At 40.1% G+C, this 24,667-nt stretch overlaps 1 protein-coding gene across 2 annotated transcripts in view; it reads right to left on the minus strand.

Moving 5' to 3' along the window:
• The window catches only part of spon1 (spondin 1), a 426,626-nt gene that overhangs the window by 266,914 nt on the left and 135,045 nt on the right, over window positions 1–24,667 (minus strand). For both annotated transcript variants that reach the window (XM_062967755.1, XM_062967754.1), the window contains exon 4: window positions 404–477. In XM_062967755.1, the coding sequence (XP_062823825.1) occupies window positions 404–477 (74 nt within the window). The remainder of the gene's footprint in view (window positions 1–403; window positions 478–24,667) is intronic.

Raw genomic sequence — 24,667 nt, forward strand, 5'->3', positions numbered from 1 at the left:
CCAGAAGATGGCCAACAGCAAAGATAGACAACTGTAGCCTTCCAAACATTTGTAGAATGCAGTTCCATAAGCCAGAATTAATTGTAGTGAGACTCATGGGAGTTTCAGTCCAAAAAAACAGTTTCTCAAATGCCTAGAGGCTATAAATGATTTCTAAGGACAGAGAACGATCTAGCCAAATAAATTAAAATCCCCATGACTGAAAGAGAAGTCTCTCCCAAATAAAATCAATAAGACTTAACAAAAACCCTTACTTTTTGCTGACTTGTGGTCCAACATGCCAGACAGAAAGGCCAGTGCAAGTCTGGCCTGTGTCTCAATTGGCCATCCTGGCAGAGCAAATTACCAGGGGGTGTCAAGAAAATGTGATGAGAAAGAGGAGAGAGAATAAAGTGCATCATACCTTGCTCACATAGCCTTTTGGTGAGAGAGCCCTCATCTTGAAAATAAATAATCCGTTTTTGTACAATACTTGCCCTGTTGAAGAGAGGGAAATATACTGTTCATCAAAGGCATTCCATAACTAACAAATGTTAATATTTATCATAGTGCAAAGTCACAAATAACAACATTTTAATTATATCCAGCCAACAGTTCAGTTGTGGAGCCTCACAATTTGGTTCACATAAGTTTATTTGGAGAGAAAGTTCATGAGTCAGTCTTTTCCATCACTTCTCAATGAACCATGCCACTTGGTAATAATGGATAAATAAACTATATGAATTATGGCACACATCAGCAGTGGATATGGAAGCATTGGATATCCTTGGGGTTGCAAATCTGGCTCTTTCTCCACCACTGTAAACAACTTTTGGAGAAACAAAGGAATTTGGCCTGGTTGTAAGCCTCTAGCATAATTCACCAAAGGAGGAAACAAAGATATCTTAACTACAAAACATTCATTCTGTTTATCAAAATATGAGTTGAAATGCATGTTTTATTACCACATTTCTATAGACTTCCCATTTCTTTTCACATTTACAATTGTTCTCTTACAACTTTTTCTTTTCCATTATTTATTTATTTATTTTATTTATATGCCACCTTTCTCTCAATAATGGCTCAGGGTGGCTAACGACATATTTAAACAATACAACCATTCATAAGTTAAAACATAAAATATGAAAATATGAAAATGTTTGGCAAACCACATAACGTTAACACCTCAACACTCATCAATTTGTGAAGACTGGCACCAGACATAGAGCAATGAGGAGGCTCCTGGCCTCTCTAGGAGGCTGTTTAAAAGCTTGGAAGCAACTACTGGGAAGGCCCTCTATCCTCTGCTCCTTCAAATAGTGGTGGGACAGACAGAAGGGCTTACAAGCACTGACAGAATCATAGAGGCAAGCACAATCATTCAAATAATCTGGACCTAGACCAAACAGAGTTTTATAGACCAAAGCCAGCACTCTGCATTTGTAGATTAGAGAATTTAAGTCCCTTACCAAACTACAATTCCCACAAACGAAGATAGTTAAAGTGCTATGGAACTATTATGCAGCGTGAATACACATCATACTGGTATTTTATATTGTTTTAATCTTCTGTTTTTAGCTGAACTATCATTGAATTATTTTAGACTGTTATATAGATAATTTTAACCATACCCTGATTTTCACATGCTTGCAAGCCACCTTTGATCCTAAACAAGGATCCTAAATGAAATAAAATAAGCAATTATGTCTGGTTTTTTTATGGCAAGAGCTTAACAGAGAGCTTAAAGAAGGTCTCTGATCAAAATACAGCCATAGGACTGCACATGACTTTGCAAAGTTTACCATCCCAATACATGGGAATACAGTACTGCATGAAAACATATGATTTATATCATTATCTGTAAATCTCATGATCTGTATGGAAAATTAACATTTTTTGTAATAACAAAAATAGCAATAGAAAAATTCCCAATTTCAAGTGTTTGAAATAAATATTAACTACAACATGCCAAATATCTGGCCTGAACACAACTCTCTCATAGAAGTTACTTCATGATGCCACCCCATGACCTTTAATTGAAATTATGCTTCCAGCTGCCAGAGAGAATAACAGTTAAAGGCAACTTAGTAGTACTTATATTCTTTAGCAATCTCCTAGGCTTGGTAAGTCCAATAGGTTTGAATTAAACCTACAGAATTTCTCCAGAATTTCCTCTGCCTTCAAACAAGATTTTTTTCCTTATGAATGAGAATAGCCAATTAAATTTTCCACATGTGGAAAGGGGCAGTGGCTTTCCCTTTTGCCCTGTTTACTTTTGCTACATTAAAATAATATCAATTAGGGCTTATTTCAGACCTTTATTGATAATAAAGTAAGTAATTTTAGTTTTGGAGAGGGACATTTTGAAGGCCAAATGAATTATCTCAGTTGCGAAGCACATAATTAAAATTCTGCCCATAATCACTGTATACTTTACAAACTATTCCACATCCCCAATACTTTAGAGCAAAATAAACAAATGGTTTTCCAGACCTGATTAAAAAGAAAGGACTTTTGAAACTTGCAGCTTTATATTTCAAACTCACTGGCATCATATAGCATCATGACAGAAATAATGTTTGTTTGTCATTTACTCAAAAATTAGAATCTTTTTGTTATAGGAAAATGTGTGCATCTATGTGTGTGTATCAGGAATCTCTCTAACCCTGAGCACTGATGACAAAACATTTTTTAAAAAACGAGGAGGAAAGGATGTCGCAAACTGCAATCATGTATCTGATGGGGCCTAGTATACAGAAACTGTCCCAGGTACCGAGATCAGAAATGTTTGACCTTGCCACCATCACCTGTTCTCTGAATCATAGGTTGGGGCAGAGGGCTGAACTATGAGACAATGACCTTTGGCTCTAAGTCTCCAGCTCTAGCTGCGGTACTAAAACTGCTCTAAAGAGTAGTATTGCCAATTTAGGGCTGTCCAGGTTCTGGAATTTCAGGGCCAAAACCTGAAACCTTGGTATGACCCATACATATGTCATTAGGCAGTATTATATGGCATTATCCACAGCTACTCACTAGGGCTGTGCAAAAACAAAATCATTTGTAGGTTGTAAGTGTAATTTGTTAAATCTGTATTTACGATTCTAGAGGAGACAGGAGCCATGAGCGTGCACCCAGAGGAGCTAACCCCCAGGCGGTACTGTCCTCCCCTCTCCCCGCAGGAGGTCTAGTGATGTCAGGGGACAAGGCATGTCTGCCTGGATCTGGCAGTGGTGGCGGGCCCATGTGCTGCGGGCCCATGTGCTGGCAAACAAACTAGTAAAATGTGGGCTAGACAAAACTACGGTTAGGTGGATCTGTAATTGGCTAAGCGAACGAACCCAAAGGGTGCTCACCAATGCATCGTCTTCATCATGGAAAGAAGTGACAAGTGGAGTGCCGCAGGGCTCCGTCCTGGGCCCGGTTCTGTTCAACATCTTTATTAACGACTTAGACGAAGGGTTAGAAGGCACGATCATCAAGTTTGCAGATGACACCAAACTGGGAGGGATAGCTAACACTCCAGAAGAAAGGAGCAGAATTCAAAATGATCTTTTGGCAAAAGCAAGAAGTGAAGGTACCATCACCAGGGGCTTGGAGGGAAGGGGCAGTGTTTGTTTCCTTTGCTGCCCCTGGCTCAGCTCCTGGGGACTCACTCCTGGCAGAACTGAGCCCCCGACTCTGCAAAGCCAGCAAGCAACACCTGCTGCTCAGAGGCTGGAGCATAAGAAGGACCTCGCCTGCAGGGCCTCAGGCAAAAGCAAGAAGTGAAGATACCATCACCAGGGGCTTGGAGGGAAGGGGCAGTGTTTGTTTCCTTTGCTGCCCCTGGCTCAACTCCTGGGGACTCACTCCTGGCAGAACTGAGCCCCCGACTCTGCAAAGCCAGCAAGCAACACCTGCTGCTCAGAGGCTGGAGCATAAAAAGGACCTCGCCTGCAGGGCCTCAGGCAAAAGCAAGAAGTGAAGGTACCATCACCAGGGGCTTGTAGGGAAGGGGCAGTGTTTGCTTCCTTTGCTGCCCCTGGCTCAGCTCCTGGGGACTCACTCCTGGCAGAACTGAGCCCCCGACTCTGCAAAGCCAGCAAGCAACACCTGCTGCTCAGAGGCTGTCACGACCCAGGCTGCAGAGCACCAATAACCATACACAGAGGCCAGAATCTAACTAATATCTTTATTATGGAAATATATAAGGTTAATAAAAGCAAGTGTAGGAAATAGTTCAGGAGTAGACCTTTCAGGGAAGGTCAAAATTAGTCCAAAGAAACAATGTCCAATATGAAATATTAAGGTCCAAAGTTGTAATCCAATAACCGAAACACTCACTTCGCCAAGCGAAGTGAGGGGAGATGACAAGGTCCTTTAGTCCATGAAACTTGAGCAAGGCTAGGTAATAACTTGATACTTGGAACACAAGGCTTGAACAAGGCAACAAGAAACGAGGAGCAAAACCAAGATCCGTGGAAATTACTTGGCAAGATCCGGGAAGCAAGGCAAGATCCGTGGAAGTAAACAAGGCTGGGAACGAAGGCTTGGAAACAGGAACAAGGCTTGGAAACAGGAACGAGGCTTGGAAACGGAGTAGCTGTCCACACACGCTACTCCAGTAGCTGACGAATTGACTCCGCAAGATTCCAAAAGGGGCAAGGAACCTAAATAGGGCCTCGTTTCCCACCAGAGAACACTTCTCTGGGGAAACCAGAAACGAAAGTCAATCTCTGTGTCCAGATGTATGACTCCCTAAAATTTCTCATGGGAGCAGGCTTAATCATCAGAATGCTTTGCTGCGATTCTCAGGCTTCGGCGATTAGCCTGCTGAACTCCTTTTTGTTGTAGATAATAATTACGGCGAGAAAATGGGGGAGATTTTGACTCAGGGCTTGTTTGGCAGATTTCTGGAATACAAACCTCCTGCAGGTGCAAGGGCTCTAATTCAGGCTGGGAAAGTTCCCTTTCTGGCTGAAATGGTGGAAAACCCAAGTTTTCCTCTTCATCTGTCACAACAGCACTAGGAACGGGACTACATGGCCCATGAGTCATCACAGAGGCTGGAGCATAAAAAGGACCTCGCCTGCAGGGCCTCAGGCAAAAGCAAGAAGTGAAGGTACCATCACCAGGGGCTTGGAGGGAAGGGGCAGTGTTTGTTTCCCTTGCTGCCCCTGGCTCAGCTCCTGGGGACTCTGGCCGCTTGGTGCTGCCAGACTGCCTCTTGCCCAGCCTCCATTTCAGCATCCTGGGGTCAGCACAGAGATACTGGCATTTGTTTCTTCCGGCCATGGTGCTTGATTCACCTGGGCCCTCTCGAGTGAATGCTGGCACTGCGACACCAGTTTTGTCTCATTGCCTGATGGAACATCTGCTCCTTTAAAACTATGTTTTAATGTTTTATTGCATGTATATGTTTTAATTGTTTTATAATTTGATATGTTATATTTATTATTTGTTGTATAATGCGGCATTGAATTTTGCCATAATCTGTAAGCCGCTCTGAGTCCCCTTCGGGGTTGAGAAGAGCGGGGTATAAATATAGTAAATAAATAAATAAATAAAATCTTGACAGACTAGAGAGATGGGCCGAAACTAACAAAATGAAGTTCAACAGGAACAAATGCAAGATACTTCACTTCGGCAGAAAAAATGGAATGCAAAGATACAGAATGGGGGACGCCTGGCTTGACAGCAGTGTGTGCGAAAAAGACCTTGGAGTCCTCGTGGACAACAAGTTAAACATGAGCCTACAATGTGATGCGGCTGCTAAGAAAGCCAACGGGATTCTGGCCTGCATCAATAGGGGTATAGCGTCTAGATCCATGGAAGTCATGCTCCCTCTCTATTCTGCCTTGGTCAGACCACACCTGGAATACTGTGTCCAATTTTGGGCACCGCAGTTGAAGGGAGATGTTGACAAGCTGGAAAGCGTCCAGAGGAGGGCAACTAAAATGATCAAGGGTCTGGAGAACAAGCCCTATGAGGAGAGGCTCAAAGAGCTGGGCATGTTTAGCCTGCAGAAGAGAAGGCTGAGAGGAGACATGATAGCCATGTAAAAATACGTGAAGGGAAGTCATAGGGAGGAGGGAGCAAGCTTGTTTTCTGCTGCCCTGCAGACTAGGACGCGGAACAATGGCTTCAAACTACAGGAAAGGAAATTCCACCTGAACATCAGGAAGAACTTCCTCACAGTGAGGGCTGTTCGACAGTGGAACTCTCTCCCCCGGGCCATGGTGGAGGCTCCTTCTTTGGAGGCTTTTAAGCAGAGGCTGGATGGCCATCTGTCAGGGGAGCTTTGAATGCGATTTCCTGCTTCTTAGCAGGGGGTTGGACTGGATGGCCCATGAGGTCTCTTCCAACTCTACTATTCTATGATTCTATGATTCTATGCTTGCCTTCTTGCTTTTCCTGCTCCTGGATTTGGGATGGACAGAAGGAGGCCTCACTGGAGGAGGAAGAGGAGGAACCCACCAAGCACCTTGCTGCTGCTCAAAGACCTGCAAGGCCGCCATAGTTGCCTGTGGGAGGCTGCTGTCCCGCTCCACTAAGGATTATCATTTAAACACATAGGAGCACACAGATTTTACTGTATAGAAATTAGGACAAAACCTTTAGCTAAGTAAGCTCCTCCCTGATTAAGGACAAATAAACAGATTATTCCTTCTCACTTACTTAAGGAGTTGGAGCAAGGAAGATTTGAACTAGCATAGTTGCTTCTAACTAAAATGTATGCAGCGTAGAGTTGAAGGTGAGCCCTGACAGTACAATGACTAGTAGTGAAGGAAAAAGCTAACAAAATAAAGATAAATGTTCTCTAAATATTATTTTTAAAGTTGCAGCTACAAATCAATTAAAATTTGCAAACTGTACCAAGATGCTGTTCTACCAGCTGAGCTGGCAATATGCATGTGGCTTTTCCCTCCTTGCCTGGAACAAAATCCACCCAAACTAGAGAATCTGTGCCCTTGTCTCCTGACTGGAGATGACCTATGCAAACTGGAAACTGAGGGGCTAGCCCTGAGACCTAACAAGAGCTGAAAAGGAAGAGGCCTAGCTTTCAAGCAGGAGGCCTAGCTTTCAAGCAGGAGGCCTGGGTTTGAATCTCACCTCTGCCACTCATTTGCTCAGAGGCCATGGGAATATCATATTTCTTCTGCTCTCCAGTTAGAGTTATTTTTTGGTGACTCCTGCCTGACTGCCTTCAGTTTTCCTCTTTTTCTGTTTCATGTTTTGACTATCAAACTCATCTTTGACTCCTTCCATTCAAGTATCAAGACCATATTATCCACTGGATTGAGCCAAATGAAGGAGCCATGGACTCACAAGATCCCCAAATTGCTACTCTTCAGTGATGTGAAAGGTATTCATCCTATTCAAAAACCTTCACAATCATTGCCAGAATAAATATGAAAAAGACTTCATAAATGTGAATTGTATAAATAGAAAAGGATCGAGATACCTGAATGATATTATCATAAAAGTAAATTTCATGAAAAGGAATTGCATTTATTTTGTTTTGCTCCTTCTCTTGTATGTTTTAGAAAGCTATAAATGAGTGTATTTCATGTTTTGAAAGAAACAGACACTCATTTTGTAAAGTTCACCGAAGCTCAAGAATTCAGAAAGCACAAAAATGGAGCAGGAAAGTAAGGGCAAGCAAGGTTTCTTGAGCGCAGTTCCTATCGTTCCTTGGTCTTCAAAATTTCTATTGACATCAATGCACTTTGTACTCTACTGCAAATGCCAAAGTTGCTGCTTTGATCCTGCAGCAGCCATGGCCACAGACAGACATATTAAAAAATATACTCCCCAGAGGAGAGGTTAAGCTTTATTTAAATGCCTCACTTTCTATATAGGTCCATGATATTATTTGGTGTATACACACACACACACACGACACCATTTGTTTCTCTTAATATGTGACAGTATTTAACTTTCAATGTACATACTATGAAATATGTGTATGTGTATTTAGCATTGGAAGGGACAGTATTGCTCCATTACTTAAAATTATAATGCCACAACAATTAATATAAAGTACAGTATACCATTTTATTAGCAACTGCTAGTTTTGAAGTTTGTTTCTAATTTGTTGCTCTTCTGTTATTTAGTGCATTTGTGAGTATTCTCTAGGACCTAGAGTCTAGGTCAAGAAGACATTAAAATCTTGTTCTGAATCTCAGATGTGATTTAGAAAGCTGCTCTTCAGTTGACAATGTGGAAGCTTACAGGGGCATTGGTCCCTTTTTCACCAGTCAATAGAATTCTGCCTGCTTCTACTACTGTCATAAATCTTCCAGTTATGCAGTATTACAGGGGAAATATATAAGACATTAAAAATAAATGTGAAAATGATGAGTATACACTCCTTTCATGGAAATATCATAAATATAAAAGTACATAAATGGTTTTAGCCAACAGCCCAGATCCACAGAAGTGGGAGTAGTTACTATTTGACAAATAAGAAAAAAAAACTCTCTATCTTCACATAAGGTTTTATGTATTCACAAACTAGCTGGATTATGGCCAGGAAGCATTCATGGTAATTGTGTTGGCTATGTAGCAAAATGCAACAAAATCACAAAATACTAGTATCTTTATTGAGCAACCAAAATGAAAAAAATACATCACACAGCTTTTTAAAAAAACCTTTGCCCAATGAAACATGCAGGATGTATGTTTTCTGGATTTTGGTTGGTAAATAAAGATATTGATCTTTTGTGGATTTTGTTGGATTCTGTCCAGTATTTTCCCTCCAAAATTAATAAAATTAGGGAATTTATTTGCCATTGTCTGAATTGTCAATGAGTTCACTAGTCAGAATAATAAAAAGGTTGGAGGGCTACTACAAATTTATCATAATTACTAGATGTGCTGGTGAATGGATGTGTCCAATGGTACAGGCAAAGTTGTGTCAGGGGGCAGGAGGCAGAATTGCCTGAACTCTCACTCTCCAGGAACTGTTTGCCTCCCTCCATCAGCTGCCACCAACTCCTCCTCCTCCTGGGCTGAGGTGGAGGTGGCTGCCTTCCCTGCTCTGAACCCGACATCCAGTGCACCTGAAGGCAGCCCAATCAGCCAGGTTCCTTGGCAAGGAGAAGTGGCATAGGCTGAGCCTTTGTTCACCCAGCTTGGGATCCTAACCACAGTAGCCACGCCTGAAGCAGCAGCAGTAGCAGAGCCATAAAGGGGCAATGTCTTCTGGCAGCATCACAAGCCCACCCTATACAAACTTGTCATTCTAATGTATACTCTAATATTGGAGATGTAATTTAGCCAAAAAAGGTGCACATTACACTCAAGTAAATATGGCATTTCTTCTTAACTTAACATATATAAAAGGCAAAGTATGTATCTACGTTGATCGGTTGGTCTGTACCACAAAGACTCCTATATGGCTTGATGGATCTGGACCAAACTAAGCATATATTCCCTCCATTGCCCAAGATAAAATAATTGAGGAATTTTAATTATAATATCTGCTCCTTTTTGGGCAGGGCCTTTCAAAACTAAAAAATGACACTATGTAGATAGAAAAAATTAGCTACTGGGCTATAGGTATTATGTATTATGCTCAGAAGAAACCACAAGAGGGTGGTATGTAGATAGAAAGAATTAGCTACTGGAATATGGTACTGTTCCATCATCTGGGTGGAGGCCAAAAGGGGGCATTAGAACTAGAAAAATAGTCCATTTTATGGGAGGGAGGGGTTTGATGGAGGAAAACCATTTTCCCCATTTTCACTGGTTATTCCCCCTCTCCACTTCCCATTTCATACACGAGGGTTGTTTCCACAATGGCAACATGGGTGAGGGAAATAACAGGAAAACAGGGTGAAATGGCTTTACTCTTTCAAATCCCCCCCCCCCCCCCAAAATGGAATATCCTTCTCTGCCTAGCATCCTCTTTTGGCCTCTGCCCGGATAATGGAAGAGTATTTGGAATACAAAATGGCAAAACCATAGCACTGAAGACTACAGTAAGGACATCCATGTCAGAAAAGTAAGTAAGCAATTTAATGAAGATTTATATTTTGGAAGTTGTGTGTGTGTGTGTGCACCTTATTCTGAGGTTGAAAGAATGTGACTACTAAGAAAAGGCCAGATAAAGGAAGAAAAAAGAAAGATAGAAAGGTATGAAGTAAGGAAAGGGGAAAAAAGAAAAGAAGGGAAGACAAAGTAAGGGGGAGGGGACTAAAAAGGGAGATAAGAAAGAAAAAGACTAGAAGGAAGAGAAAGGAAAGAAAAGGAAGAAGAGGTGTGTGAATTCAGGTGTTGATGTTCAAAGCCCCAACTGTCTTGAGATCTGAATACTGGAAGGGGAGTAACTTCTTATTTGTACCTGCATGAGGATTAAGGTCTTTGGGATAGTCCCCACCCCCACCCCCATCCCCCAGAGTCAATCCAATACAGCAGGATGTGGGAGAGAGCCCATCCTGCCACATCCCACAACCCATTTTTGAAATACCAGTTTGTGACTTAGGGACTAATTGAGTTTACATAAACCTGTACATGCATTGTGGTTTTAAACAGTTTTGAATATGCTTTAACTCTCCTGTTTTTAACATGCCAAACCATTTAATATGCTTTGTATGATTTTATTCATATTGACCTAAGATTGTATGATAGTAATATTTTAGTAAATAAATTTTAATTCATATCTTCTCGAGATGATTTTGAGTGTAAAAATCCATCTCAGTGATTCACTTAAAATTCCAAAGAGGAGGTTAGGCTTGACAACTAAAGCTATAAGAGACTGTGAGAGTTGTGGAAAAATGGGGGAAAGGGATGACAGAGTGAGGAGCACATTTTCCTGATGAAAGGCATCAAGCCCTAAGATGCAGCTTTTTGCTTTCAGCATGCAATGGGGAGAAAAGGTCAAGAGCTGGTAATTACAAAAATAACTTGGAATTAATCAGATGCTGTCAGCAGAAGAGGTCAAGGGTGAAGACAATGGAAATTTTGAATGCCGACCTTATTGAGGGTCAGGATCCTACACTGTGTTTGGTGAGAAATGCTGTTGTTCACAACAGCTCAATGGGTTCAAATACAGAATGTTAGATGAAAACAGCTTTGCAAACCCTTGTATACATTTTTGCCCAGAGGAGAATAATGGCTACAATGATCCGGACAATTCCTCCTGGACATGTCACCTCTGTCAGAAACACTCAAAGTGGTCTTAGTCAAGTTCATCTCCCTCAGCCACTCTCCTTAGCATACACATAGAGACACATATGCTGGGAATAACAATATAGATATATAGTTGTGAATTCCCTACTTGAGAAATGTTTGAAACAATATAAACTAGTATGACAGGGATGGAAACAATACTACAACTACTACATTTTGTTGTATTTTTTGTTGTTATGTGCCTATGAAGATAATTCAAAAGGACTAAAACATAGTATTCAGTACCCCCCCCCCCCCAACTGATTGAATTAAATGGTACAAAGCACTATTACTGTATATAAAAAGTAACACTAGTGAAATTCTTACACATTCTAACCCGAATGCTACATATTTAGGATTTCTGTACTTAAGTTCGCATAGTGTCATTCCTGCATTTTTTTTTGCATTTTTTCAGAGAAAAACATTCCCCATCATCTTAATTTGTAAATGTTCACAAGACATTCCTCATCTTTTATGACATTCCATTCAAATCAAATTTTATCTACTTTGGTTGGAACGACAGGAAACTAACTTAAATTGAATGAAACCATTGGTCCATTTAGACCAGAAGTGTCAATACTGACAGGGCATAGCTATCAGGATTCCCAGCAGGATTATTTTCCTAAACCTATTTGGAGTTGCTTAAGGAATGATCCATGGGTTTTCTACTAGCACACAAAAATATTTCTACTAAATTATGACCCTCCTCTCCTTCCTGCTGGTATCATGGCATCATTCTCAGGAAGGGTTCAGCAAGCATAACATTCCCACTTGAACTAAATTACAATTCTTCTAAGTATCCAGGCCAGATTTGTGTGATAAATGCCAGTACCATATTTCTTCCTTCAGCCATTGATGTCTCATTCATTCTCAACCAGCAGAGTATATTTGATAGCAGTTCATCATTTAGTATCCTATAGCACAGAGTGAAGCTATGCCTTACAGGTAAAGTGTTCCCTCACTACTTCGCGGTTCATTTTTGCGGATTTGCTGTTTTGCGGTTTTTAAATAAACTCTAAAAGACTATTATAAATCATTAAAAATTACAATTTACAGCCTAAGGAAGGGAGGAAGGAGAAGCCAAAGGAGCCCAAGCGGCAACAGGAGGAGAAGGAGGCAATTTATCAACACATGATTGGTTGATAAAGACTTAAAATAGTGTAAAATTACTAAAATAATGTATAAATATTAAAATAAATATAGTGTCCATACTTCACGGATTTTCACTTATTGCAGGTGGTCCTGGAACCTAACCCCAGCAATAAGTGAGGGAACACTGTATTTAAATAATCAACAACAGCATCAGAAGCAAGCACCAGAGAAAAGAACTTTTTAGAATATCAGCAACAACTTGAATTCTGCTGTTGATCACATATGTAATTCCACTATCAGATACAATGAAACAAAAAAAAACCTGTTAGGAAATTCTAATTAAATATGTGACTATATTTGTCCTTTATTCAAAACATCTCTGTTCTCCATCTGAATGGATCACAAGTATAAATATCAATTTTAAAAGCTTCCAGTCTTCCATTATTTTGAGGGGATAGCAACAAGAGAGCCAGGCCTGAAAAAAAGTGTTAAAAACGCTAGAATATATCCTACACTGGGAGAGCCAGCATGGTGTAATCGTTTGAGCATTAGACTCCAACTCTTGTGACCAGGATATGATTCCTTACTGAGCCTACTGAGCCACACGGTGACCTTTGGCAAGTCACACACTCTCAGTCCCAGAAGGCCCCATGATAGATTTGCCTTAGGGTCTCCATAACATGGAAATGACTTGAACATTCTACAGTAAAGCAACAACCAATATTTCAGAAAATAGATACAGGAACCCATTAAAGAAGAGTACTCTTACATTAAAGTAAGAGTAAGAGTTACATGAATCAGTAAAAGGAAGGCATTACTCAATTATCCCTGGTCCTTCCTGGACTAGAGGAAAATTGGGGTAGGGGAGAGAAAGAAGAAAATTGTTTTTGTTTTCATTAAGACCAGCATCTTGTTGGTGAGTAATGCTGAACTAAGTCCAAGGTACATTCATGGAACTCATTTCTCTAGTTGCTGTAGAAGTCAGAATCCTCTACCTTCGTCACACAACAACAAAAATTCACTGTGAACACACATTTTAATGCTGTCTGCCTCTGACAGTGAATTTTCATTGTTATGTGAGGAAGCTAAGATAATTCGGACCTCTGCAACAAATAGAAAGGTGAGTTACACAAATGTAACTTGGGCTTACTACAATATAACTCATGGAAGTCAAGAAGATTGTATTCCATTCATGCATCTGAAGAACTGGATTGAAATCTATAAAAACTTATCCTAAATAAACCGTTAGTCTTAAAGGTGACACTAGAATTTTCCTCCCTTTCCTTTGTAAGATAAATTGGTAGATCAGGTAGAGATCTTGTGTCAGGACTGCCTTCCAGTGAGACATCTGCCTCAGAAAGCAGAGCACCATCTAGCCCAGTCCCTTCCGATGAAAGAAATCCATTATTATGATTATTCTTACTGTACGAGGACAGGGGCTGTCATATACAAATTCCATAAAATTGGTTCAGAGACAGCTTTTCTGGCTGAAACTGTACTAACTGAAATTGCCTCTACTGCACATTTAGTGACAACTAAAGAGGTATGTACTTCCTGTCTTCTTCTATCTACTTTCTCTCTCTCCCCCTCTCCAACTCCCTTTATTTTTCTCTCCTTTCTCTCTCTCCAGTTCTCAAAAAACTATACTTGCTATACTTCAAAGTGATCACTATCTCAAAACAATCTACTGCTTGCAGAAGGAGTAGTGATTTATATTTCACCTATTTGTTGACAATTTGTAAGGTCTACACTAATAATATTAAATCAGTCTATTTTTATAACAGCCAATGAATTACTATGAGATATTATTTCAATTTGTATAGATTTCCTTTATCTCCTTATCACATATTTATATCTTTCTCTACAAAAAGCATGTTGCAAAAAGGAAAGGAAAGAACATTAGTTTACACACACATGGCAACAAAGGAGAGTAATACTTTTGATTGGATTCTCTCTGTTTGCAAAGTTTTATGGGAGGGAACATAGGAAGGAATAATGTAGCATTTCTTTTAATGATTTTGCAGTGGCACAATACAATAAATGTACATCAAGGAGTGGAAATAGGGACGATTTTTATTGTGTGATGCCATGTGTAACCCATCGTCAGCCTGTTACCTCCCTATGATGAACTTGTCCTTTGCCACTGAAAATAAAACCGATCATAAGCCCCTAGTTGTGACACAGTCACAATTGATGAGCCTGGATCTGCTTCAGTCCCAGCATGCTGGTACAGAAGTGATGCCAGGGGATGAGACTGCCCTGATATTCCACTTTCACTCACACTTATTCATCAATTAAAGTTTATATATTTTTTTAAAAAAATCTATATTTTCTTTAGCCTGTTAAAAAATTAAATGGATAGTGACACTTTGAGAGGGTAGAGTTACGTCCTCTAGAGCACTGCTTCTTAAATTGTGGAGCCTGACCCCAAATGGAGTCCTCTTAGCTCAGTTTTAGGGTCCCAAATATTTGGCAATAGTAACACTTTTCAAAATGCCACCTAGTGGCTGTTTCAGACATCTACACAAACTTGTTGAGCAGTGTTTATACTGGACTCTGCAGAAGATGCTTCAGTTGTACTTCATAAAAAGGAAAATCAACCCTGTAAAGGCTGGTTTGTTAACAGTAGATATACTTATTTTATATACCTATATATCTGGGGTCATGTAAAATTTTCTTAGGCCAAAAGGGGTTATGAATGCAAACGTTTAAGAAGTTCTGCTTTAGAGGAAGCATGGCCATAGGACCATAGAGCCATTAATCACTAGAATGGCACTATTATGGAAATGTGCAAAACCAAGAGTGATTATACTGGTAAATTACCATTATCCCTTGTTGCACAGATACTTCAGGATAGTGGCTTCATGAAATATAGTCCTGAGTTTTTATTTAAGAAAGAAGAAAAGAAATATAAATTCAATAAATAATAACACAAAAGTGAGAGTGCATCAGGGTTCATGTTTGTTCCAGCCAGACAAAATTTCCTTTTGTGCTATGTATTATGAGAATGCAGGAGGTTCCCTTTTCTGGTATGTTTCTCTCACTACAAAGAACAGGAATAAACCACCAGTTATTTTTGGTTTGGCTCTCTGATTTTCTGAAAGAGAAACATTACTCAATAAATTCAGAGCTAAATTATTTTATTATCCGTTGCTTCACAAACAGCATGAACCAGCAATGTGCATCCTACTGGTTTATTATTTCGTGCAAATTCAGCTGCTGGGTCCATATTTTCCTATAATATCCATGACACTCCAGTATCATGAATGCCTATCTCTTCTTGTTCTTCATTCTTTTCATGATGGAAGACTCCACCTGTTGTACTCTATTTATTTTTTTTTGCAAAAACCTGTTCTACATGAGGCCTGTTGATTCATTTGCTCATGTGTAGGGCTAAAACTGAAGATGGGGGCATGGGTATGCATATTCAGATGTCTTAGGTCACCCAGAAGAAAGACACAGACATATTGATCACAAAGGTTGGGAAGTGAATCGGCAACTGGGTGGGACTGAATGCAACTACAGAGTTTGTACCAACATGTCTTGGAATTAAAAAGGCACTCCATTGAGAGTAATCATAGGGCTCTTTCACATTAGACAATCATAACATTATGATTCCACTTGAATTGCCATAGCAACAATCTTAGGAATCCTGGGACCTATAGTTTAGGGAGGGATATATAGCAATCTCAGGCAGATTGCTTTAGCATTTCACCAAGCTACAGACCCCAGGAATCCATATGATTGCAGCCAGGAAGTGAATCACTGTGCTATAACTTTGGGGGTGAAAGAGCCCCTAATATGTTCGGACACCCTCTTGTTGAATATTTGACTTGTGGTCTCCTCTGAGAGAAGACAAACATTAGCATAGAATAAGATTTTTTTAAATGCATCTATAACATCTTCCCAGAAGCAAAAGAGTAACAAAGTACAGAAGTGCAGTGTTTTATCAGAAATAGGTCCCAGAAAATTGGGACATTTCCTAGTGAAAAGATACAGCTGGAGTACTTGGGCAGCAATTTAGGATGTTTTTTTTAACATGTTTTTATCTAGAAATTGTTCTACAAATAAAGAATTACATGCATTTCTAAACAGTATCCAGTATACTGATACAAATACACATTTTGGCAGCAGAAATACACTTCTTCATTGCATTATGGTAGTATTCCTATACCCCCTGTTCCTGTTGTGTTCCCTCTCCCTCTACCCTATTTTCAAAATTTCTCTGTAAACATTTCTATAATTTCACCTTCAAACTGACTAGACTTTTAGAAATAGTTGGAGAGATACAGAAAAGTAATAAAAAGATGAAGGGGAAAGGTTGATGGACAAACTCAAGAGTACTGATGTGTGTATACTGTGTGTGAAAAAGAAAGAAGAATAAGAGTCCTATCTGAGAAAGATTTGCTAGAGCCACTGTTCTACACTCTTCTGATTGTTCTGAAAATGTTGTGTGGTGAAAAAGAACCACACTTCCAGGCTATGTATACCTTCATTTTTCTATGCTGTATTATGGAGGTCACATGTTTGAAGGTCATATGTTTTTATGCAGTTTCCTAAAAACTGGGAAGTCATTCCATTCTTATAGATACAGAGTTAGGAACATTAATTAAAAAAAGTAACTATGTTAAGCTAACCATAAAAATGCAATAGTAAAAACCTAACTTGGTGACATTCATATTGAAAGGAGAAGCCTATTACATTTATTGTAGTTATAACTATAAAGTGATGTTTACATTTACCTTGCATTATTATGTAAAAAAACCCCGCAAAAATAAAAAATCCCGCATAACTTCTCCAAACAAGTAAAACATAGCAAGAAAAAAATGACAGCCATCTTGGCCCCCATTCATGGTGTTTTTACATCTGCAACTGTTAAGTAAAAAAAGTGTTGATGTTATTATTTGGCTCTAAGTTAACTTTATATAATGGTGACCCTATGAATAAGAAACCTCAATGATCAGTTGGGTCATCTTGGCTTTTCAAGAAGAGTTCATCTTTTATTTGCTCTAGGACCCATTTACTGGTCTTTTTTGTGGTCCACAGTATCTGCTGAGCATTCCACCAACACCCCATCTCAAATGAGTTGATTTTTCTTCCTGTCACCTTTCTTCACTGTCCAGCTTTTAGAAGCATACTAAATTAGAAATAAAATGCCCTGGATGATTTGGTATTTAATAGTATTGTGCTTTTGTATGGAATTGCTCTTCATTTTGTGTAGTTTAATTTGTTTCATCTCATTTTCGTATTTGTTCCTGCTAACGAAAATGGGGCGCCTATATGAACAGAATTTTCATCTGGCTTATGAAAAAACCAATTTTTTTTGGACCATTGGCTGCAATGGGAGGCTTTTGAGGCTCCCCCCCCCCCCCCCCGCATGATTTGTTCATCTTCCCCCTGTCTGTGGTCTACATTCTGTTTCTGTTCATGCCTCTGCACCATGGAGCAAGACACTGAAGACTCCTTGTTCCTTCTGCTACCTCCTTCAATACTGTTTGCATTATTTCTTCTTCTGGTTCTCACTGCTTGCAACTGCTACCATGCACTGGAAGACTCTAAAGGAATGATGACATGAGAAGAAACAGCCAGTGTACATACTGGCAAACATAAACACGGTCCCCTCTCCCCACATATCATTTTCTGGGAGAAGTCCTCAAAAGTGCATTCAGTTATGGTAAAGGGTACTTCACATACCAGTGAATCAAATTAATGTCTACAACTTTGTGCCACTCTCTGCAGATATCCCTAGCATGGTAATGTCTATTTGCCATTCTCTGCAGAAAAATTCTGCTTTATTCATCATACACTCATACTCATAGGACAAGCCGGGGACAGCATGAGAGCAAGCCAGGGCCAAACAAATATTTAACAGTGTGGGATGTCAACAGGGCAATGCGGGGAGCTACCTGACGATTCGCCACACTAGCCAAAGGATGTCCTCACTGTCCATGTCAATATCTCTAGCAACCTATTAGTTGATATTTGGGATGTAAAGAATATTCACAAATTGGTGGAAAAAATCTCATTCTCCATGAAACCTTTAACACCCACAATGAAAGTAATCTTATTAGCAAACACAAACCTTCACCTCTTTCCCATTTGTGGAAGACATTGTATTTAATTGCATTTTTAAAATTAAAATCCCAAAAATTTAAAAACAAATAGATGCAGGACAGGAAAAAGAAAAACTTCTCATTCTTGTCCATCAAGGAGATAACTTTCATTCTTCCATGAGCCCTTCATGCATGGAGGATGTTTCTTAATGCAGTGTAAGTAATATCAGAGATAAAATGCTTGAAGATTTAATGCACTGATTGGCTGGATAAATATGGAGTTATACACCAAATTAAGGAGTAGAATTTCAAACAGAGAATGTAGCATTGGTTCTAGATACTATGATAACACGGTATGAAATGTTTTTATTACTGGCTTCAGCCGACAATCCACCATGTGGCCGCTGCTGGAAGACAGAGATATTACTACAGTCATTCATGCTTTGATGATTATTTGACTGCTTTATTGTAATGAGCTGTATCTTAAGTTACCTCTGCAGACAAACTGGGAATTTAACTCATTGATAACCAACCTAATTGATGTCAAGCACAGAATAACTGTCTGGAAATATCATAATCAGTTACTACATAAGTGAGAAAAATGTTCAGGGGTAGCTGTCATAGAGCCCATCCAGACAAGGCCCAAAACACATGAGTTTGTGCACTTTAACTGGAGGTGTCCAAATGATGCCTCTGGTAAAAAAAAAAAAATCCCTGCTTTGTCCTGAATTAATTAGATACCTGGTAAGATCTGGGTCTTTCCAGGTATGAGTCCAGTGTGGATTGGACCCAAAGACCTCGTCACAGGATCCTCAGACCCAATCCACACAGCCCTGTCGGGTTTTTGGGGTTTCATGAGCCCAGAAAACCCAGAGGACACCAACCCCCGCCCCAACACACACCCCAAATGTCTTAAAATAGAAAATAACTTACCCAGCCACCATTATGGTTCTGCAGTCCTCCTTCCTTCCTTCTAGCACATAGAAATGATGCACCAGGAGGGGGACAAAGAGCAATTTTCCTCCTGCCCCTCCCATGGGCACACCATTTCTATGCATCAGTAAGACTCCAGCAGGACTTTAATGATGGCTGGGTAAGTTATTTTCTATTTTAAGGCCTTGGGGGCCTTAAAATAGAAAATGGGGAGGGGGCGGTGTCTCAGTGCCCTCCCAGAAGTTACCAGGAGGGTTATCTAGACACCCCCCTCAGGGAAAGGACACAATTAAGAGGGAGGTGTGGGTCCTCAGTATTGTAGAAAATGCCTTCAGCATTATATTCTTCTTTGTGATCAGCTGGTGAAATACACTCCACTGTTTTCAAGTGCTAAACTGTAGTCAATGATCAACAGGCTCTACCTGTGATGATGTCTGAGTTTTAGCATTTCTTCCTCATAAAATTGAAGGACTGCTTCTCCTGTATCTTTTCAGAAATAAATGAAACCTGCTGTGACCCCCCCACATCCTGAAAGAGGCACCTAGACCAGGATCTTTTGTGAGCCTAATGCATTTAAAGTTAAGGACAGTATGATGCTCTAAAGGATTTAGAATATTATAAATCAGTTTAAACGATAACACAAAAATAATATGTATAGTTATTTTTTTAAAATTATATGGGTTGACATAACAAAAATTAAAACAATAGCAAAATTATCTCAAAATATATTTTCTCGCTTTTGTTGATGTACATTTTTCAGTAATTTCAATAAAACTAACTAAATGATGTTTGATGCACACAATTTCTAGATTATTAAACTACTCTCAACCAGTTGTGCTTCTTTGCCATATTTTCAAAGAATTTGCCAGCCTGCTGAATGATTTTTCAGTGGAAGAAACAGTGACTGTACTATACAAAATGGTTTAATGGCAAGGCAGATATATACCTTGCAGTTTTGGGTCATAAATTACATTTAGAAATATAATCAGTCTTTTTTTTAGTGCCAGGCGATCTTGTGAATACTTTTAAGATGGATGATTTTGTAAAGTCTTCTGACAGATCTTTCTCACGTATTTCATCACATAACAGTCGCACTTTCCCCCTTTTTACCTTTCAAAAAGGGGGTGTGACTACTATGTTGTGATAAAATGGGCGGCCTATCCCCCCCCCGATTGGCAACTGAGGGATACCCTGTAGATTCCCCCCTCCCCCCCCCCCCCGGTGGCATGAGTGGTTGAGGTAGGTTTATGCAGTCTCCTTTGACTTCAAGTAGGTATGCCTAGCAGTCACACAGGTAGGTGAAGGTTCACTCACCTCTGCACTTCCAGACAAAGATAGGAAGCCTCTCTCATCTGTGCATCTGCCCTTTGGAGCTATGGGGACTGCTCCAAGGGGGAGGTGCATGGGTAGGTAAAAAAAAAAAAGGTAAAGGTTTTCCCCTGACATTAAGTCCAGTCGTGACCGACCCTGGGGGTTGGTGTCCATCTCCATTTCTAAGCCGAAGAGCCGGTGTTGTCCGTAGACACCTCCAAGGTCATGTGGCCAGCATGACTGCATGGAGCGCCGTTACCTTCCCACCGGAGCGGTACCTATTGATCTAATCACATTGACATGTTTTCAAACTGCTAGGTTGGCAGGAGCTGGGGCTAACAGCGGGCGCTCATTCCGCTCCTGGGATTTGAACCTGGGAGTTTTCCGTCTGCAAGTTCAGCAGCTCAGCGCTTTAACACACTGCGCTACCACCAGGGCAGGAGGTGCAGCTATTATGCAAAGCATTTTAAAAAACCAAAATCAGGACCCTAAAAGGTGTGTGTGATTATTATGTGATGGTGACTATTATGTGATGAAATATGGTACATGCTTCTGCTTTTGTGGTGAGTCAGCTTCTGTCTAAGTTCTGAAAGTTCAAAATGGGTGAGCATAATTTACATATAATACCTGCTGGCCAACCCACCACACTACTCCCTCTCCTAGGCCTCCAGGCCAGAACCCTGACAGTCTCCCATCCCTTACAAGTCAGGGCCATGTATTTGCCAGATCCACCAGGATTTGAGAGCTTAAGGTTTGCATTTGAGTCTGAATGATGATTGCATTGCATTTTTGAGGAAAGAGGGGGCTGTTGAATTATAAAACCCAATATCTAACATTTGTTTTTGTTGTGTGGATTAGCTGGTGTAGATATATGTCTGCTCAAAGGCAGTGTGTAGATAGTTGACATTATTTGATAAACTGAATGTCAGGAAATGTGGTGTTCCCTCCCACATTTGTACATAATCATTTTCTGTTTCAGAATCATTGTCTCAAGGAACATAACATATGGCAAGTATTTCAAAGTTTCTGTGTTAAACATGAAGAGCATAAACATCAGAATTTACATCAGTTGGCCTTCTCCCATGCTAACTAGGTATTTTTACATACTAATTTATGTTATATATATTGATGAGAGCTACCAAGCAAAAGCTGATTAGCCTTGTTCTTCTGTTCTAGGACAGGTCCAAGTGATATTACATGAAAATATTATGCAGATCATCCTGCAACATATCCCTCACATAATATGCAGATCTACTGTAAATACAAATAACTAAACATCAACACATTAGTATTACTGGTATATAACTCTAGAAATAATAAGTAGTGCTTTACTTTCTAAAAAAAGTATTCACTGTTGTCATTTTCTTTTTTGTTTTTTAATTCTAAACTCTGGAAAACTGCAAAACCTATACATTTTTTATGGCAATCTGAGAAACCCTCTCTTTTGAAGTACCATGAGATTTATTTATTTACTCTATGTCCTGCCTTTCTCTTCATACAGAATCCAAGGCCAGGTTGTTAGTTCATTGAAATCAGTCTTCAGCTCAGAAGTCTATTGATCTGCTTTGGTTTGAAACCGAAATGAACTCTGCTGATCAATAAATATGTGGTTAACCTTTAACAGAGGAAAAAATAGGTCAGACAGTAGCAATTGCTTAATTCCCTTTTCTATAATGTACTATGTTGTAGCTGTGATGCATATATAAGCAGTCACATTTTTTGTCACAGAGCTAAAGCCCATACTCAACAAAACCCCTGTTTTTCAAATTGACTGTTTTTGAGTAACATATTATTATAGTTAAGCAGAGGCGGTCCAACGGCAAGGCCACGTAGGCGGACGCCGTGAGTGCACACCAACAGGGGGCGCACGCGAGGCGCCCCCATGAAAAAGTGGTGCCACCACGGCCCAGCCATTGCCCACTGTCACCTTTTTTCCAGGGCCGATTCTCTACGCATGCGCAGAAGGGTCCCATCACCCAAAATGGCTGATGGGACCCTTCCGCGCATGCGCAGACGGTTGCTCACTCCCTCACGCAGTGACGTAAGGCACGCTGCGCGCCTTATGTCACCACGCGAAGGAGCGAGCAACCCCCCACGCTGGGCCCGACCTCTGGCCCACGCAGGGCCCCACCTCCGGCCCACGCTGGGCCCGCCTTCCTGATGTTTCGCCCACATCCGTTGGAAAAATAGGCAAGTGGGGTTTGTATATCCATGGAATAATGTCCAGGGTGGGAGAAAGAACTCTTGTCTGCTTGAGGCAAGTGTGGATGTTGCAGTTGGCCACCTTGATTAGCTTTGAATGGCCTTGCAGTTTCAAAACCTGGCTGCTTCCTGCCTGGAAGGATCCTTTGTTGTGAGGTGTTAGCTAGCCCTGATTGTTTCATGTCTGGAATTCCCCTGTTTTTGAGTGTTTTTTTTACTGTCCTGATTTTATTTATTTATTTATTTCCCATACTTGTGTCCCGCCCTTCTCACCCCGCAGGTTTTTTTTTTTGGGGGGGGGGGTGCCAAAATTTTGTTCGCCTACACTTGAAAATTACATTGGGCCGGCTCTATTGTTAAGTTATGACTTCAGCAGTTTTAGGGTTCTTGGTGTAGGTTTGATTACTTTGGGCCATTCAGTATAATGAACTTTGTAAGTGGAGATGAGTGAAAGAATGTTATTGCTACTTGCAGGGAGACTGGACCAAACTCTCCTTTGAATTTCATATACTGTATAACTTTTTAAAGGCCAGCATTTTTCTTTTCATTATTAATTATTCTAGTCAACTTCTACTATTTGATTCATGAATAGCAGGACTTCATTGACTTCTTCTTAATTAAAGGGTGGCCTACTGAACACAAAATCCTAGGTAACCAAACAAATAGTTATTAAAACCACAATCAAAATATTCAAAATGTAGAGAGCCAGCATGTTCCAGTGTGATTACAGACTCTCCAAATGGCCTGAGGCATACTGCTAGCTTTCCTCTTTATATCTCTCTTTATACAAAAATAAGAATTAAAGGAATTACCTCTTGTTGTGAAAATGAATATTACTCTGAATCTTTCTGCAGATCCCTGAAATCATATCTATCTCCTGATTTCAATCAATCCAAAGGTGAGGCTTAGATAAGTGTTGATGGCAATGGATGAAACGGCTGAGAGTAGAGGAAAGGCTGTCATCTAAGGAATACTTTTAACATTTTCCAGGGACAGTTCTATTGGTAGGTGAAGGAGCATGGTCACATCAGGCAATAGGAGGTAGCACTAAGATGTTAAAAGAGAGAGCTGTGTGTAGCATGGAAGGCCCTTTGTTAGTCACATGCCCTCATGTATAGTGGACAACACTCTCCTTTTGGTGTATTGAAGGAATATTCAGCCGTCAATCCAGTTGGCTTTCATGCATAGAATGGGAGTGGATGCCATATTGTTCTCTGGTACAGGAAGCAAAATGTTTGGTGTAATTGGTTTTCCACCATACAGATGAATGCTTGTAACTGAGCACAGTTCCGCTCAGTCTTTTGCTACTTGATGCTGCATTGAAAATGACTTTCCATGGAGCAAATTTATTGTCCATTGTTCACACTGTCTAGCTTTAAGTAGCAGAGCTCTCACAAAGTCGTGCAAAGGATTTCTATGTACAGAACCCTTAAAAATGTCCCTTTTTATCCATCAATTGTAATAGTACAGCAACTGTAAACTGCCGCACACAAAAATGCTTATATTAGCAATAACATGCTATTAGCACAGTAATCAGATTATGCAAAAGCTTGCAACCACGGTTATACAGTCATCAGTGTTTCAAGAAGGAATATTGATCCCTCTGTTCAAAATAAAAACATCACTAACAGTGATTTGGAACTGTTTTTTGTAGTTTTAAAAGTTCAACTTTCTTTTGTACATTGCCCTTCTGAGAAACCAAAAGGCATTTTTAAACATTCATTTTAACAGGTATTCAATTGGTGTTCGTGGCTTTTAAACTATTGGGCTAAGCCATTCTGCAGCCAAAGCAGTCTCAAACATTCCTGATGTCACCATTAATTACCCAGATTTATGTTTCAGAAAGACACAAACCAATGAGTCTTCCATTTATTTCACTTTCTCCTTCCTCTCATCATTTCCCTTCACATAAAGGGGAAAGAAAAAACCTTGACAACCACACT

This window comes from Anolis carolinensis, chromosome 1 (genome assembly GCF_035594765.1).
Source record: "Anolis carolinensis isolate JA03-04 chromosome 1, rAnoCar3.1.pri, whole genome shotgun sequence".
Taxonomy (NCBI): domain Eukaryota; kingdom Metazoa; phylum Chordata; class Lepidosauria; order Squamata; family Dactyloidae; genus Anolis; species Anolis carolinensis.